At 48.3% G+C, this 16,518-nt stretch overlaps 1 protein-coding gene across 4 annotated transcripts in view; it reads left to right on the top strand.

The window, feature by feature from the left end:
• The window catches only part of ETS1 (ETS proto-oncogene 1, transcription factor), a 121,986-nt gene that overhangs the window by 79,821 nt on the left and 25,647 nt on the right, over positions 1–16,518 (top strand). For all 4 annotated transcript variants that reach the window (XM_010986269.3, XM_031443392.2, XM_031443393.2 and 1 more), the window contains 4 exons: positions 9,847–9,966; positions 11,657–11,857; positions 14,980–15,057; positions 16,110–16,358. In XM_010986269.3, the coding sequence (XP_010984571.1) occupies positions 9,847–9,966; positions 11,657–11,857; positions 14,980–15,057; positions 16,110–16,358 (648 nt within the window). The remainder of the gene's footprint in view (positions 1–9,846; positions 9,967–11,656; positions 11,858–14,979; positions 15,058–16,109; positions 16,359–16,518) is intronic.

Here is a 16,518-nt window from a genome sequence, read left to right as displayed (position 1 = left end):
GCACGCGGGGGGATCTTGGGTTCGATCCCCGGTACCTCCATCAAATAAATAAATAAATAAACAAGCAGATAACCTAGTTACCTCCCCCACCCCTCCAGAAAAAGTTTAACAAAGGGTAATACATAAAGGGAAGCAGTGCAAGCTGGGGTGATGACGAGGTCTAGGGGGTCAGATGTTTTCCATGTTCTCCTCGAGAGGGGTGAGCCTTTGCCACGTTGTTGCCAAAAAGTACCCTGTCACCAGTACTTTGGATGAAGTCAGGGCAGGGGCTGGCCCTCACTCAGAAGGCTCAGATAGGGGAGGAGCCGGGAGAATGCACTCTGGCTTATCTGCAGACCTTGGGGTTGAAATGGCCCAATTCATGCTTTCCTCCTGAGTAGCAGGGAGACCTTGGCCCCGTGTTTTCCATCACAAAACAAGTGCTACTGATCTGGGACATCCAGGACTTGCGAAATGCGTGGTGCCGAGGGAGTCAAGTGTTGTTATCTATGAAGGAAATGATTTGAAACGTGTGATCCACTCTGCAAACGACTTGGGATGATCTTTTAAGAACTTTATTCTTTGAAGTACTCTACTGAGGCAGCCTTATGTGCAGGAATCCTAATTTCAGTAATTGAAACATTCTTTTAAACTGTGGGCATGTCATTCATTTAAGGGCACAGAAATGACTAGGGTAAGAATGCAGCTTGGATTCTAGCACATTCCAAACATGTGGGAAAAGAGTTTTGGGCACAAAATCACAGTTTTGTTTTGTGCCATATTGACTCTAAGTTGGCACTCTTAGGACGCTTTTAAAACCAAAAGGTGTGTTAGGTCCACTAGGTCCTAGAGCTGTGAAGTGTTGTCATGAAAACACAGCTTTTAGCTGATCATTGCTACAAAAAAGATTTCCTCCTGAGCGGACTGGGGATACAGAATAGGTAAGAAATTAGTATGTTCTGTTAAAACAAATGAGCCTGATTCAGGGGATTTCCATTTATATCTCTGAATCCGATTTTTGCATTCATTTTCTCACCTTCTCAGTTGCTCAGCCGTACCTGGGGAAATTGCCAGGTTCCTTCTCCTTGCTGTCTCTCTAAGCTTTGGGAAATACAATCATATATATATATTTTTTTTAATCTTTATAGTTTATGAGACACTTCTCAGTTCAGTTCAAGTCGCTGGGAATTTATTGAGCACCTATTAGCATGAGGCTTTGGTATTTTCACACATGTTTAATGTCATCCTCGCTGCCGGGCAGGTCGAGAATCCTAGAGAGTAAAAGATGCTTTAAAAGATACTCCTGAGCTCTCAGGGGTCCCTGTGGCCGGTCCCAAGCACCCTCACTTGCCAGGGCTGCTGGAGGAAACACAGAATTAGGAGTCACTCCAGCAGGGCCTGTTCATTCAGGTATCTCTGCTTTCAGGCCATGTGCCCGATGTAGAGGGTGGGAGATTTGAACTGTTCTAAGGAAAGAGCCAGAAAGTGTAGCAGCAGGACCCAGGGGGCAGTTCTGCTTTCTGGCTCAGATCCTGGAACGGAAGAGCCTCTCTGGGCTTCCCTGAACACCTGGAGTTGATTTGGGTTTTGCTCTGACTTCGAAACATTTGCTGAGGGGGAGGATGGTGGAGGGGGGAGGAAAGAAATAAATCCAGTGATTAAAAATAGCTTTTGGATGTCAGGTGCCTGAACGAATTTGGGAGCACGCCCGCAGCCCTTTTTGTCTGGCAGGTCTGAGCTCCGCACTGCCGAATTACAACTGCTTTCATTTGTTTCCCCTGCTCCCCTACCATGTCATGGTCAAGGGCTCATTGGAACCATGTGTGAGCCTGGTGAGTCACCAGATCCTCAGGACTCCAGTGGTAATAATGTGTTAAAACTCCTCTTGGGGGATGGGGCGGGGGCTGGAGGAAGGGGAGAAGGGAGGGGACTGAAGTCACTTCCTACGGATGTTCAGGGTGCTCAGTCCTCTCCATAGAGTTCTTTCCCAGGCCCGGCTGCAGGGCCCGGGGCCGGCTTCCCAGTGCTGTTTGGAGCCTGCTTTGCCTCTCAGAGCGTCATCTCTTTTGTCTGGGGGCACGGCTTCCCCCTGAGCAGAGGCATCTACCTTTGAGTTGGCGCCTTCGGCCCGGGCAGTGTGCGCCCCAGCCCGGGGCAGCAGGACCGAGATGCTGCGATCGGAGGCTGGCTTGCCTTTGGCCAGTCAGGTTGCTGGAGGGTGAACTGGGGATTTTCTGGGCAGCTCCTTTCCCCCCCTCTTTACAGTGGTTTCTTATTGGCTGGTGACTTTGAGGGCGTTGGTTAAAGAGAAGGACAGAAGCCCAGTGTGTTTACCTAACTGATAAGGAGAGTCTGTCTGGGGGTCATGCGGTCCATTATTTGGGGCCCCAGCATTGGTTGGGATGAGAGGCCCAGCTCTTGCTCAGTTCCTGCTGGAGCCAAGAATCCTGCTTGTCCCTCATTTCTGTCACCTCGTTAGGTTTATGAAAGGGGGGAGGGGCGGCGGAGGGACACTTACTTTCCTTCGCTGCCTTTAACCCCAGCCAGAAACTTCGTGGATTATACTGGCTCCCCAGCTGAAGTCCTGCCTCGCCAGGTTTCGAGGGCCTGGAACAGGATTTTGAATCACGAGTGTAAGACAAAAACCTTCCTGTCTGGTTCCAACCCACCGTTCCATGAAGGAGAGAGAGGCTGAATGAGATTCCTTCTCACAGCCTCCTGAGATCTTGGTGTCCTCCTTGGGGAGATCCGCTTGGAGACCAGTAACAGCTCTCCGGGGACAATCAGCTCCGTGTTCCAGCCCTGGCTGCGGCCGTTTTCCTGTTCCTCTTTGCTCTGGAGAAGGAGAGGCACCTCTGCTCTCACCCTGGGGCTTGTCCTAGGCAGTTGGGCAGCTGTCCTTTGGGGGCTGCCTGGAATCCCCAGCCGTTTTCCATCCACTCCTGGTTAGAGCTATAAGTTCACGAGGACACTGACAGGCGGAGTTAGCTCTGCAGCCTGCTGCTTGTTGGCCGTGGGGGTCAGAGGGGCTGCTGACCGTCCGGATTTGAAATCACGTCTCTCTGCTCCAACTTCATCACTTTCCAGACCATAGTAGCCTTGCTTCAAAAGAAGTTCAGGTTCAGGTGGGCCAGTGAATGAAACGTGGGCCCAGGTTTAAGCACCGTGGAAAGTAATCTGAAGCCTTGTTATCTGTGTTTTTCCGTGAGCTTATTTGTGTCTGGTAATCTCTCATATCATGATCCTCCTTTATCTCAGAAATATCCTCCTGACAATAAAATGTTTGTGGGTGAAATGGCATGTCGCCTGGGATTAAAGTTTCAGTTCTGTGTTGGGGGTGGGGGATGAAGTAAAAGCGGGTAGTGCGGATGGATTCTGAGCAGGGATTTATTACAGTATTCGCTCTGCCCTGGTGTATGATTAAGCATGGCCATAATGAAAACCTTAAAACCCTATAAGGGCTATGACACTATCTATCAACAGGCGTCTTTTTAGCAATGCATTGATTGAGTGGCTTACCCAGGGTGAGTCCATTAGTGGCAAAACTGAGAGCCCGTGGGTTCTGACCAACAAGCCAGGTCAAGCTCAGTGCATGTCCCACTGTGTCCTTCTCCCTCGTCTTCAGAATCTTATCTTTCCATTTGGGGCAGTTGTCCTTTTTTTTCCTCCGTATGAAGCAGAAGGTTTCTTCTTGGTTTCCTTTAGCTTTAAGAGACCCATTTCAGCAAGACTTTAGGTAACTAATTAGCCTTGTATTTTGTGCACAGCTGCCCATCGGAGTGCCCCAGGGGTGAACGCAGAGGGAAGGATACCAGGTTGTCATTTACTACGTGTCACTTTGTGTGGAAGGAAGTCCCTCTACCCTTAGCTCCAAGAGAAGATTCCTGTCGATTCTGTAAATGGCTTTTAATGACGTCTTTCTGGGGCTAGCCATATGGAAGCCTGGATTTCTTCGATCCAGGAATGGTTTTGTTTCCGTTTTTAATTATTGCCTCAAGTGCATCTAATGTTCATACTGGGAAATAAAAGTCCCGTTTTCTGTCTCAACTGTAGAAGTTTCAGTTTTTTTGGATTTCTGAGCCGTCCCTATTTGCAGCCGCAGTGGGTTAGAGTGGGAAGGCCTTGGATGTAAGAGTTGAAAGGTTGAGTTAAGCCAAACTCTTGATCTCTTGTTGTCTTGGTTTCTTCATCTGTAAGGTGGGGACCCTTTAGTACTTTCCCAGGCCCTCCAGGAGTTTCACGTTGTGAGGATTTGGGGGATGGTGTGCACGAAGTGTGTTGATGGACAGAAGTGGTTTGCAGGCATGAGGCGCATTATGCATTCTTGGTGTTTCATTTATGCTGCTGCTGACGGGGGCAGTACCCCCCCGCACACGGCTGGTATCCCCATGGTAGCCCACCAGGCTTTGGCCCTTCCAGTGGTCATGCAAGACTGGAACGTGCACCCTAAATTTCTGGTCCTTGTCTGAATCTCTCATCTCCTAACGCTTGGGTCCCAGATGCTCCAATTTCCCCTGGCATTTATTTGATGCTGATGAGAGGAGAAACATCTCAGGTCAGTAAGGCCATATGTCTGGAACTTCTCCCGGGACAAACATTCTAGGGGAGCCATTTGGTTTCAAACAACTTAAAAGAGTGGTGTGAAAAGTCACATGAAATGTCCTGACGGGGTTTTGGACACTGAGCCGTCCTTGACTCTGAGTTCCGTATAAGAGAATTGAAACCCTTGTTCTACTTTTGGCTTAAAACATCCTTGGTCTGTATTAGCTTTTGGTCAGGATTAGGTCACAATGAAAAATAAGCAGGTGTTTCCCTGCATTGAAAAGCCACAGCTCATTGTTTCCCTGCTGATTCAAGGGAAGCTACCTGCTCGTGTCTACTTGGGGACTGTGTAGCCTTGGTTGGACAGTTTGCTATTTACTCACTAGCTTCTCCTTTCAGAAGTGTGGGTGGGGGGAGGGTACAGCTCAGGTGGTAGAGCACATGCTTAGCATGCACAAGGTTCTGGGTTCAATCCCCCAGGACCTCCATTAAAAATTAAAAAATCCTAATTACCTCCCTCACTGCCAAAAAATAATAAAATAATATAATAATAAATAAAATACTTAAAAAAAGAAATGTGAGTGATTCTTAACTCAGATTAAGGGTCCTGAGGAATAATCAATGGGTCAGAAATCTAATATACTTGTATTTATGTCTCATAAATATCTTTAGAGCCTCCGTTGTATCAGCAGAGTATGTCTGTAGGTCAGGTTCTTAGCATTGTGAGATAAATGTGTTATTTGAATTTAAGATACTGCAATTACAATTATTAACACACAGGCAATTTTAGTGCTTATCCATAAAATACAATTGGTTAATTTCTTTGGAGGCACTGATTCATTTCTAGATGCTTTCCAGAAATTAGAAATATTGTTGGCACCTAATGCAAGCGTTACAGTAGGTATAGCGAGATGAAGTGCAATGAGAATGACAGAGATGCCTGCCTGGGCTAAACCACGTCAACGTCTCCACCTGTGATGACTTCATCGCTGCTCTTGGTCAGCGTGATTTGGCAGAACTGTCACAGTCGTAAACGAGCAACGTCAGGGGCATCTTTTACATTCATACTATACGTGATAAGGGTTTAATGTTTTAAATTAATGTCTGCTTTTGAAGGTGATTATTCATCCTCATTTAAATGCAAAGCCCGCACTACAAAAAAAAGATTGAAAAAGACAATCCTGGCTAATTGTTCATTCACTTACAGAGGTGTTTTGATTTTTTTAAACCAAAATTCCACACTTTCTAAAATTGGATAAAGACCTGACTTTCCCATCTGAATCCTCTGGGTCGAAGGGCAGTGATATGCCTTCTCCTCAGCTCGTCCAGTCCAGGTGTCCCACGTGTGTGGGGTGTGAGCACCTTCCCAAGAGGTCCAGCGCTTTGAACCCCCAGCAGGTGCAGCCGATGGCACGTGGACCGGGCCTTTGCAGATGGCATTGAGGTGGAAGCAATTCCAGCTGCTTCCCTTGGAGTGAGAACCCGGAAGTGCCGGCTCCCTGGTGGGAAGTGGAAACCCACGTGGAGCCTTGTCAGCCCAGAGGCTGTGTCCTGGCCGGACTGCCTGAGTACGTGCAGTTGGAGGAAGCAGACTCTGGGAAACCTCGTTCTCCGGCCTTCTGCTGTCGCTCTCAGCCTTCACATCACCCTGGCACCCAACTGCCCAGGCTTTCCCATTTAGAAGATGCCTGGGGCCTCCAGTCTCATCCTTCAGTTCCCATTTGCAGCAGAACCACGGCTCGTCCGTTTGGCCTGGCCCGCATTTTCCACATGTGCTGTCCTGGCCAATTTCCGCCATCAGTAAAAGTCCTTTTCATTGAGTGATAAATCTAATGACGGGAACTAACACATGCAACAAAACCCACACAGTTCAAGGTCATGGATTTGTGTTGGATGGGAGTGAAAGGAAGGAAAGTGGATTCAAATTTGGAAAACATTAAATTCACCAAACATTCGTTGATTGACTCTTGTGTTTCGGCCGGTGCTGGGAGCTGAGGGTACTGCAGTTGAGCAGCAATACTCTTGGTTAAATAAAGAGCCTTTTTCTCTAAAGTCAAACTGACTTCTACTCATAGAAGGAGGGACATCCTGGACCTGCCACTTAGCTGTTCTTGGGCGAGTAGCGTGAGGATGGGGGGTGGCACTAATGTCTTAGTGACTCATTTGATGATTACTCCATTGTTTGAAAGGCTGGATGTTATGTAATCAACATTCTGTCCCCTCTCCCCACTCCCCCCCCCCCCAACAATCTGGGATTTTCCATCATTTTGTCAACCTTCCTGGAGGCATGTTGATTTTTCCACTGGATTTTTTTGGGCATGTCCCAGGGCAACCCAAATTCTCCACTCCCTGGAACTTCAGATCCCCCTCCATGGCAGGGCCTGGGAGGGCCGTGGCAGTGAACCCTCCTGTTCTTCCAGGGCGGAGGGTGGACTCTGGGCAGTTTCCTGACAGCATCGCTCAGAGCAAACCCAGGGAAAGTGCTGCCTGCCCTTTATTGCCATGTAATTTCCATTCATTTTGACGTTCAGAGGCAATATATTTTCTTCTTTTTTTCAGAGGTCACCAGTTGTCAGTTTTCCCCTCCTGTGTTTCCATTTTATTCAGCCAGTAGCACATTGTGTATGTCCAGAGAACTTTTTAAGTAGCCAGGGCTCAGAGATGGCTGGTGGGGAACTGCTGCAGGGCCCCGCCTAGAACTCAGCCGTTTTATGTCAGTTTCATCTGCTACACTGAGGACGCAGGGTGAACAAGAGGGCTTCTGGAATTCCTGCAGAAAAGTGTATTGCTTCTTATGGGTCACAGGACAGCGAGGAGGAGCTCTCAGGACATTCCTTTGCTTTGTAGCTTCTTGTGGGAAATTGTGCCTGAGGTGAGTTCAGAGGGCTTTAAACTTGAATCATATTTATGTATCTTTGCTTTGAACATGGTCTGCATGTACATGAAGGGGTGGACACGGCAGAGATACAGATACAGGTGGAAATAGCGAAAGAAGGCACGTTTGTGCCCAGTCTGCAGATTGTGGTCCCTCACTCTTCTTCACCACCTGCGTAAATCAGGCTTTGTAGGTGTTATCTCCTGTCTGCACTTCAAATTTGCCCACTTCCATTGTCCGCATGGCCACCTTCCTAGTCAAAGCCACCACCATCTCTCACCACGGCTGATGTGAGAGCTTTTTAACAAGTTTTGCTATATCCCTGCAGAGTTACCTCCTAAACCATCCTTTACAGAGCAGCCACTAAGGCCATCCTTTTTTCCCCCAATTTTTTAAGAATTGTGGTTACATGAACATAACATGAAATTTACCATCTTGACCATTTTTAAGTGCATGGTTTAGTGGTATTAAATACATTCGTCATGTTGCACAATCATCACGGCCGTCCAGCTCCAGAACCCTTTTTATCTTGTAAAAGTGAAACTCTTGTTCCCATTACCCAACAACTCCCCAGTCCCTACTCCCTCCAGGCCCTGGCAACTACCATTCTCCTTTCTGTTTCTATAAATTTGACTATTCTAAGTACCTTATGTAATCTGGCTTTTTGTGACTGCCTTATTTCATTTAGCAGGCTGCGAACGTTCATCCATGTTGCAGCACAGGTCAGAATCCCCTTCCCTTTTAAGGCTGAACGATGTTGCACTTTATATATATACTGCAGTTTGCTTATGCATTCATCTGCTGATGGGCACCTAGTTGCCTCCACATCTTAGCTGTTGTAAATAGTGCTGCTATGAGCATGAGTGTACAGATGCCTCTTTGAGACCCTGCTTTCCACTCTTTTGGGTTAATAGAGAATCTCTAAATCTCAACAACAAAAAGAGAAATGACTCTATTAAAAATGAGCAAAACACTTGAGTAGACATTCCTCCAAAGAAGGTACACAGCTGGCCAGCGAGCACTTGGAAAGATGCTCCACATCACTAATCATCAGGGAAATGTAGATGTGATAACACTTCACATCTACTACAGCGGCTACTATTAAAAAAATGCAGAAAGTAGCGAGTGTTGGTGAGGAAGTGGAACCCTCGTGCGCTGTGTGGGGCGTAAAATCGTGCAGCCCTTGTGAGGAAGACTGTATGGCGGTTCCTTGAACAATTAAAAATAGTGTCACCATAAGGTGATCTTAAAACCAAGTGTAGTCATGTCATTCCTCTGCATAAAACTCTCAGTGCCTTTCTGTTTTACTCAGGGTACAATTCTGAATTCCTTAGCACACTTCCTGCTTACCTTTTCAGCCTCCCCTCCAGCAGCTGTGCCCCTGGCCGCTCTGCCCCTGCGGCACTGATCTTTTTGATCCTTAAACAGGGCAAGGTTCCCTCTTCCCCCATCTCAGGACCTTTGCACAATTTTCTTTATCTAGGATCGGGATCCTGTAGTTTTAGTGGTCACCGGGATCACCTGGATTCTGTGTTAAAAACGGATTTCCGGGCTCCGCCTCCCCCCCCCCCCACCAAGGTTCTGACCCAGGAGGCTTGGGTGGGGCTGAGAATGCGCACTTCTCACCGTTCCCAGGTGATGCTGATGCTGCTAGCCTGGGGACCACACTTTGAGAACCACTGGTCTGCAGTATTTTAAAAAAAAACAACTCCTGTGTATCCTTCAGACCTCAGGTTGATGTTCTCACTTCTAAGGGAGTCCTTCTCGGATTCCTCCAGACCTGCAGGAGTCCCTGTTTTGTGTTGACATTTTATCTTCTCCTCCTACTTAGCCCTTTTTGACGTTGTATTTGGATGTTTAATTGTGTAAGTGGTTTTTCAATGACTGTTTGCCCTGCTGGAGTCGGATTCCCAGCTCCATACGTTAGGGGTCACTTCTGTCGTCTTCACGGTTCTCTCTGCAGTTCCATGCATGGAGTGAGTGCTGAGTAATTGCTGCATGGATGTTGTCACTGCCTTACGCAGGGAACTGGAAGTAGGTAGAAGCAGTAATAATCTCAGTGAATGGGGGCCACGGGGACTTCGTAGAGCTCTGCAGGAAGAAGAAACAGACTTTGTCAGAGAGACGGGACATCCTAGGCAAGAGTCAGGTTTTTTTTTAAGGGCCCTACCGCACTGTGGAAAGCCCCCCAGATTTCACCTGCCCTGGTGAGGATGTTAGTACAGTCATGTCTGATCTTGCCTTCTTCAGGCCTTTCGTGCTCTGTTCTATTTCACGGGTGGTTAATTACCTATTTCTTTTTTTTTTTTAAATTGAAATACAACTGACATATAACATTGTATTCATTTCAGGTGTATAACAGTATGATTTGGTATATGTGCATATTGCAAAATGATCCTCACGATGGGTCTAGCTAACATCTGTTATCGTTTTTTTTTTTTTTCTTGCAGATATGGAATGTGCAGATGTCCCACTGTTAACTCCAAGCAGCAAGGAAATGATGTCTCAAGCCTTGAAAGCTACGTTCAGTGGTTTCTCTAAAGAGCAGCAACGTCTGGGGATTCCAAAAGGTATGTCAGGAAGAGAGAGGATGGAATCAGAGACCTGGGCACGGTCAGCTTCCCCACCTGGGGTGTGAGTAGACATTGTTTCTCAGCAGCTTTCAGTCAGCAACTGCTGATCTTTGCAGACAACTGTTGCGACAAGCGCAGACACCTGTTCATGCTCCTTCATCTCCTGGCTTTGTCACTGCCATCTTGGTCTTAGGGCAGTGGTGCCCAAACTCGTTTGCACGTTAGATTGGGGATTGTCAAAAGCATCGCCCAGCCCAGGCCATGTCCCAGACCCATCAGTAATGCGCAGGCTCCTCAGGGGCCTCGGCAGTGCAAATAAGCTTGGAAAGCACGGTCTTGGAGCCCTTCTGGGTTGCCACTGGACGACCTTGGCGAGCTGCATTTCTGGGAATTTACTTTTTTCTTTTCCGTGTCCTTGGTGAAATGCGTTTACACGTCAGGGTGCTGGTCTGAAAGGGTTTCTTCAGGAATGTGAGGGAAAATGACTTGAGGTGTCAGGAAGGGAGAACGAGTGGGGAAGACTTGGGTCTTGACCAAGCAGCATTTCGTGGACAACGGAGAGCAGAATGAGCACTTTTCTACTGAGTAAGAGAAATGCTGTCTCCAGCATTCCTCCCTGCCAGACACAAACCTTAGGTAGTTTCTGCGACTGTGACCTCTTTTTCATGAACTCTCCTTTACCACAAGCCCCCGTTGACAGCAGTGCCCGGCATCCTTGCAGGACCATCAGGCAGAATAACATGAATTTTGACCATGGGGTTTTCCAACATCTCATAAAGTCATCTTCGAGACTGAAGAGGGTAACTTTGCGAGCAGGTGTGATGTGGGTACCACAGCTTGCCATCACACTCTCTGAGTGGCATCAGCTGGTGTGGTCACGTTGAAGAGATTATGTGTAGTCTGTTCTCTGCTGCCTCTCAGTGCAGGGCCCGTGATACCGATACATTTTGCAGGGGATCTGGTATAATACAGGTACCTAATATGTTACTGCTAAGCATCACTTGGATGACCTACTGTCACTAATCGTTGTGATGTTACAGTCAGCCCTCCATATCCGAGGGTTCTGCATTGGCGGATTCAGGCAACCCCAGATCAGACTCGGTTGCTTGAATCTGCTGACTGTACCCCACCATTTTACATAAGGGACAGGAGCATCCGTGGGTTTTGGTATCCGAGGGGGTCCTGGAACCAATCCTCCTTGGATCCCAAGGGATGTCTGTATTAATCATAATTAACTAAGAGAAAAATAATTAAACATAAGGACCTCAAGCAAATTATCCAAGTTGAGAGCAGGGAGAGCTGAGTGCAGCCTCCGGCCCACACTTGACTTTGCTATTATTGCTGTTAAAGAAGCCATTTGTTTCCTTGTCCCAGGCTTTACAAAAAGTCTGGTGGAAACAAGGCCATGAGGGAGGGATTCCTGGAATCTTTGTCTGAAGGTTCCGCAGGTAGAGGATTTTCCATCACTTTTTGCCCGATGACAGGGATCTTCTAGCTGGCAGGATGGAGAATCCAGGGATGTTGAACGTGGGGAGGAGGGTTATGGAAGGTGCCCCATGTGGGGTTCCTAATTCTGTGAATTTGAGAACCTTCTCAGAGACGATCAGATCCTTTCATGTCCTCTCCGAGGCTCGAGGAAGAGTTCAGAGCCTCATCTGCTGGATGTTCATTTGCTTTCGCCTCTCAGACCCCCGGCAGTGGACCGAGACGCATGTTCGGGACTGGGTGATGTGGGCTGTCAATGAATTCAGCCTGAAGGGCGTGGACTTCCAGAAGTTCTGCATGAACGGAGCGGCCCTCTGTGCGCTGGGGAAAGACTGCTTTCTTGAGCTGGCACCAGACTTTGTTGGGGACATCTTGTGGGAGCATCTCGAGATCCTGCAGAAAGGTAAGTAAATGTGTAGGCACAGGGTGAGGTGGGGGCGGTTGGGGTGGTTTTGACTGTTGTGGGGGGAACATGCCAGGTGGTGAACATCGATGCCAGTATCTGGATGTCTAGTTGCAGCTCTGTGGTCCTGGAGACACACCGGTACAGTGCATGGTTCATGGCAGGTGGTCAATACACATTCAATTCTCTTTCTTCCATGTATTGGAGGTTCCAATTTTAACCTGTGGCAAGACCATGCTCCTGAAGCTTCTCGGTTTGCAAAATTCAGATCCCAATCTTTACTTTGACTTCTGTACTGTTAGAACAAGCAGTGCCCACAGCCAGCAGCAAGAGAGCTTTTCTTTCTTTCTTTTTTTTTTGGCAATTTGAAGACACACTCCCTTGATCCGTGGCCACATCCACGAGAAAGCTCAGTTTCTCAGAACTGCTTAATAAGACGGCTTCTCTGCCCACTGGCTGGGGTGGGATCAGAGTCGCGCAGTCACCTTTTTCATCTGGAGCAGAAACTGGGGTTATGTCAGGACGCCGTGTTGCAACCTTGTAATGACATGGCCTCCCCTCCCAGCCTCTTCCAACCTTTTTGGACCAAGTGACTCATGTACCACAGTCCTGGCTGGGTATAGAAACAGCAGCAGGCGGCAAACTTGGGTGTTTTTGCGCTTATTTTTCTGAATTTCTTCTTAAAATAAATTGCAGTTACCAGCAGTCAGCAGTGCCCTCCAGCTGACTGTAAGCCTAGAAGCCCGTTGCCCTCTCTGACCCAGGCCCACCCTTTCCCTGTGGTCACCAGCTCCAACCCCCGGGCAGACGCCGGGGGCAGGGAGCAGCGCTCAGGCATAGCACTTTTCTTCCATATAATACCTTCCTTTGTTTGAGGCTATTTTCCACTCTGCAGTGCCCAGGAGGGACCCAAATTAGACTCCTCTGGGCATCGAAGTGTTATCTTTTTTTCCTTTTTCTTCAGCTTCTGCTGAAAAAGGAATAAATAAGCAGTCGAGAACGAGGTGAATCTTGGCCAGGAGCACTGGGCAGCTGCCCCGGCTTCCCCGAAGCCCCGCCGTGAGCTCGGTGTAACTGCACACAAACCATTCAGACATGCTGACGTGAGCGCCTGTTTATAGAGGGAGAAGATACGGCAGGCACAGAGCAGATCTGAGGCAAGCACTGGCTTCTAAACCCAGCAGTGGCGTCTACCAGACCACGTCACCTGAATATATTCTTCTAATCCACTGCTTCCCTCCAGTCATCACCAGGGGCAGCCAGCGATGGGGAGGAGCTAAGTGTGCCTCTCTGATCATAGTGACAGCTGATACCTACACAGCATCTCCTTGTTTCCAAAGTGCTGGAAAGTACACTTTCTCTCTGGATTCGCCAAACTAGCCCGGGACGCGGGAGGGCGTGTGCTCTCAGTGTCCCCCTCTGAGACACGAGGACAGGTGGGGCGGTTTCCTCAACATCACTCATTTCCTTACACCTGGGTCTTTTCAGTCAAACTTCCTGTCCTGTGTTCTTTGTCTAATGACGCGAGCTCATCAGGCAGCTTCTGGCCTCCTTTCCTGCAAAGGAATTATCTAAGTGAGTTTAGGAGAATTGGGAAATAACTGAGTGGGTTTGAGAACAGAAGTCGTATCATCTCATCCGTTTCCAGTGGAGAGAGGCGGTGAGAATTGTCAGCTCTTCAGATCCTTCAAGGGCTGAGCGAGATGTTTGTATTGAGGCTCCAGTTTTTGTTCTGGAATTAAATTAAAGCAACCCAGCCCCGAAAGAACATAGCTGTCCTGGGTGGGGTAGGAGGCCAGAGGTACCGGGGATGTTTCAATCTGATAAGCTGCTGAAGCAAAGTGCAGTCATTTTATCTCGGCTGGGAACTGTTTTTCTGTGCAGGCATGAACTTGTTGTCCCAGCAGTCTCTGCTCCCAGAAAGCTGTCAAATACCGGAGGGAAAACCCAAACCCACCCTCTCTGTGTCTGGGTCTTGTAGTGAAATGCGATCAGACTGTTCCATGCAGCGGCCAGAGGCCACAGCGCTAGGTTCCAGGGCAATGGGAGGATGGGCCAGCTCCCCTGGGCTCAGTCGGGAGCCTTCCTCTGCCTGGTTACCTTCATCCACGAACCCTTCTCGTTCCTAGGGGAGTTGGCATCTAGGCGGAAGTTTGGTTAATGGCACTTGTCTGTTTTGTATGAGCCAAGTGGAGTCACCTTATGTATGTATGTATGTAGAGTCACCTTACTTGTGTCTTGTGTCTTATCTGGACCCAAACTTGAAATCTGAGGGCAAACGGAAAGAACACAGAACAAAAACCAGACATCTGTTGGAAGAAGTGGAGGCTCCAAAACCTACCTGCCTGGGGGCGGGGGAGGGTATAGCTCAGTGGTAGAGCGCATGCTCAGTGTGCACAAGATCCCGGGTTCAATTCCCAGTACCTCCAACTGACAGGAAAAAAAAATAATAAAGTTACTGAAAAATAGATTAATAGATAAAACCTACCTGCCTAGGAGTTTGGGATTAACAGATCCACATTATTGTCTATAAAACAGATAAATAACAAGGACCTACTGTATATAGCACAGGGAGCTATATTCAATTTCTTATAATGAGCTTTAAAGAATCTGAAAAAAATATATACATATATATGTGTATGTATATCTATAACTGAATTGCTTTGCTGTCTACCTGAAACCAACATTGTAAAAAACCCAAATCAACCTGCCTGAAGATTGTCCTGTCTTTCTGAAAAGGTTTGGGACTGATCAGTTGCAGTGCTGGCGACTGATTTTGGTAACCTCCCAGGACGTCTTCAAGCGTGTGATGCTGGTGGCCCCCACGTGCATTGGAATGAGGGTGGAAGCCTCCCCAGCCCTCAGGGATTACACGCCAGTGCACCTTCCAAGATATTAAATCCCATTTCGCAGCTACTGATACAATAAACTTAGCTGTACTTCAGAGATCTCATCTCTAGACAAGGCCCCAGTCAGTGGAGACTCAGACACCAGCTCAGTGAACGTGCAGATTTCTTAGTGGAGGGGCTGAGGTCACTACGGTCCTTGAGTCCAGGGTCCCTTTAGGCCGAGCACCGCTTGCACACTGACCTCTTTGTCTTGTTCCTCCCCGTCTGTTGCAGAGGATGTGAAACCGTATCAGGTGAACGGAGTGAACCCTGCCTACCCCGAGTCCCGCTATACCTCGGATTACTTCATCAGTAAGTCAGCCTGGTTCTCCCCTACCCTCTTCCGGCTCGTGTGATGGGAACTGAGGACAGGATCCCTGTCCTAGGTGATCTCAGGCTCCTAGTGGTGATTCTACAGAGAAGAATATTTTCTTCATGTAGACTCTTAGTTCTTTGTTTTGTTATTCCTGCGAAGCACAAGACTTTCCACCTGTTTACATGTCTTATTAACCTGGGGGTCTCTCCGATAACTTCGACACAGAGTCACTCAGTGATTCCACCACTTCCCCCCAAGCTGGGATCTTCTTTGATCCTGTGCCCTGTGCTGGCCTTTGGAGGTTTGGGCTTGGGGTTCTGCCTTGGACCCTGGTGGACATGACAGCCTCTCCTCTGAAATCCTTCCTCCAGGGTGTGCCACGCAGCCTCAGGCTCTTTTTTGTTTTGTTTGTAGGAGTAATTAGGTTTATTTATTTATTTGTTAGTGGAGGTACTGGGGATTGAACCCAGGACCTCCTGCATGGTAAGCACACGCTCTGCCACTGAGCTCTACCCTGCCCTCTAGCCTCAGAGTCTGTTACAGAACATATAGCCTTCTCCTCCTGATGTCGCATCCCTCAGTCTACTGCAGGGGTGGCCGGAGGGGGAGAATTAGTGTAGGGCTGTGGTTATCCGATGGCTTTGCTTTCAAAGGGCGTCTTAAGCAGGTTGTTTTTCGTTGTGTCTTTTTACTTTATTATGATTTTCATTCTGACAACCACAGGGAGCTCATCGTGCGCCAGCAATGTTGGTAGGCTTTCTACAGGCACGATGGCATTTGCCCTGCATCACGACTCTCTGAGAATGAGTGCCACCATCCCTAATTAGAGATGAGAAAACGAAGTCAGAAAAGGGAAGTGTCTCATCAAGGGCCATAGCTCTCAAGTTGGGGAACAAGGTTGAACACCCAGGCCCTTTTGACCTAAAACACTTCCCTTTCATTCCCTAAGGCCGTCAGTGTGTTTCCCACGGTGGGGCCATTGTCAGTGGTGGGGAACCGCCGGTGCCTGTCTCTGCCCTCCCCAATCCCGCACGCTCTGCGTTTCCAGGCTATGGTATCGAGCATGCGCAGTGCGTCCCTCCCTCGGAGTTCTCTGAGCCCAGCTTCATCACCGAGTCCTACCAGACCCTCCACCCCATCAGCTCGGAGGAGCTGCTCTCCCTCAAGTATGAGAATGACTACCCCTCGGTCATCCTCCGGGACCCGCTGCAGACCGACACCTTGCAGACTGACTACTTTGCCATCAAACAAGAGGTGGTGACCCCAGACAACATGTGCATGGGGCGGACCAGTCGTGGTAAGCTGGGTTACTGCTCTAGAAATTTCTAAGGATTAACCTAACTTTGTGAAGGTTTCGGGTCCCATTTTTCCCCTCTCCCTCTTAGCCCCTGCATTCCTGAGTTTTAGCCTTTCTGTCTTACAATGTCTAGATATTAAGGTGGAATTTCAGCCCAGTC

Source organism: Camelus dromedarius, chromosome 34, assembly GCF_036321535.1.
Source record: "Camelus dromedarius isolate mCamDro1 chromosome 34, mCamDro1.pat, whole genome shotgun sequence".
Classification (NCBI taxonomy): domain Eukaryota; kingdom Metazoa; phylum Chordata; class Mammalia; order Artiodactyla; family Camelidae; genus Camelus; species Camelus dromedarius.
This window is presented reverse-complemented; position numbering and strand designations above follow the sequence as displayed.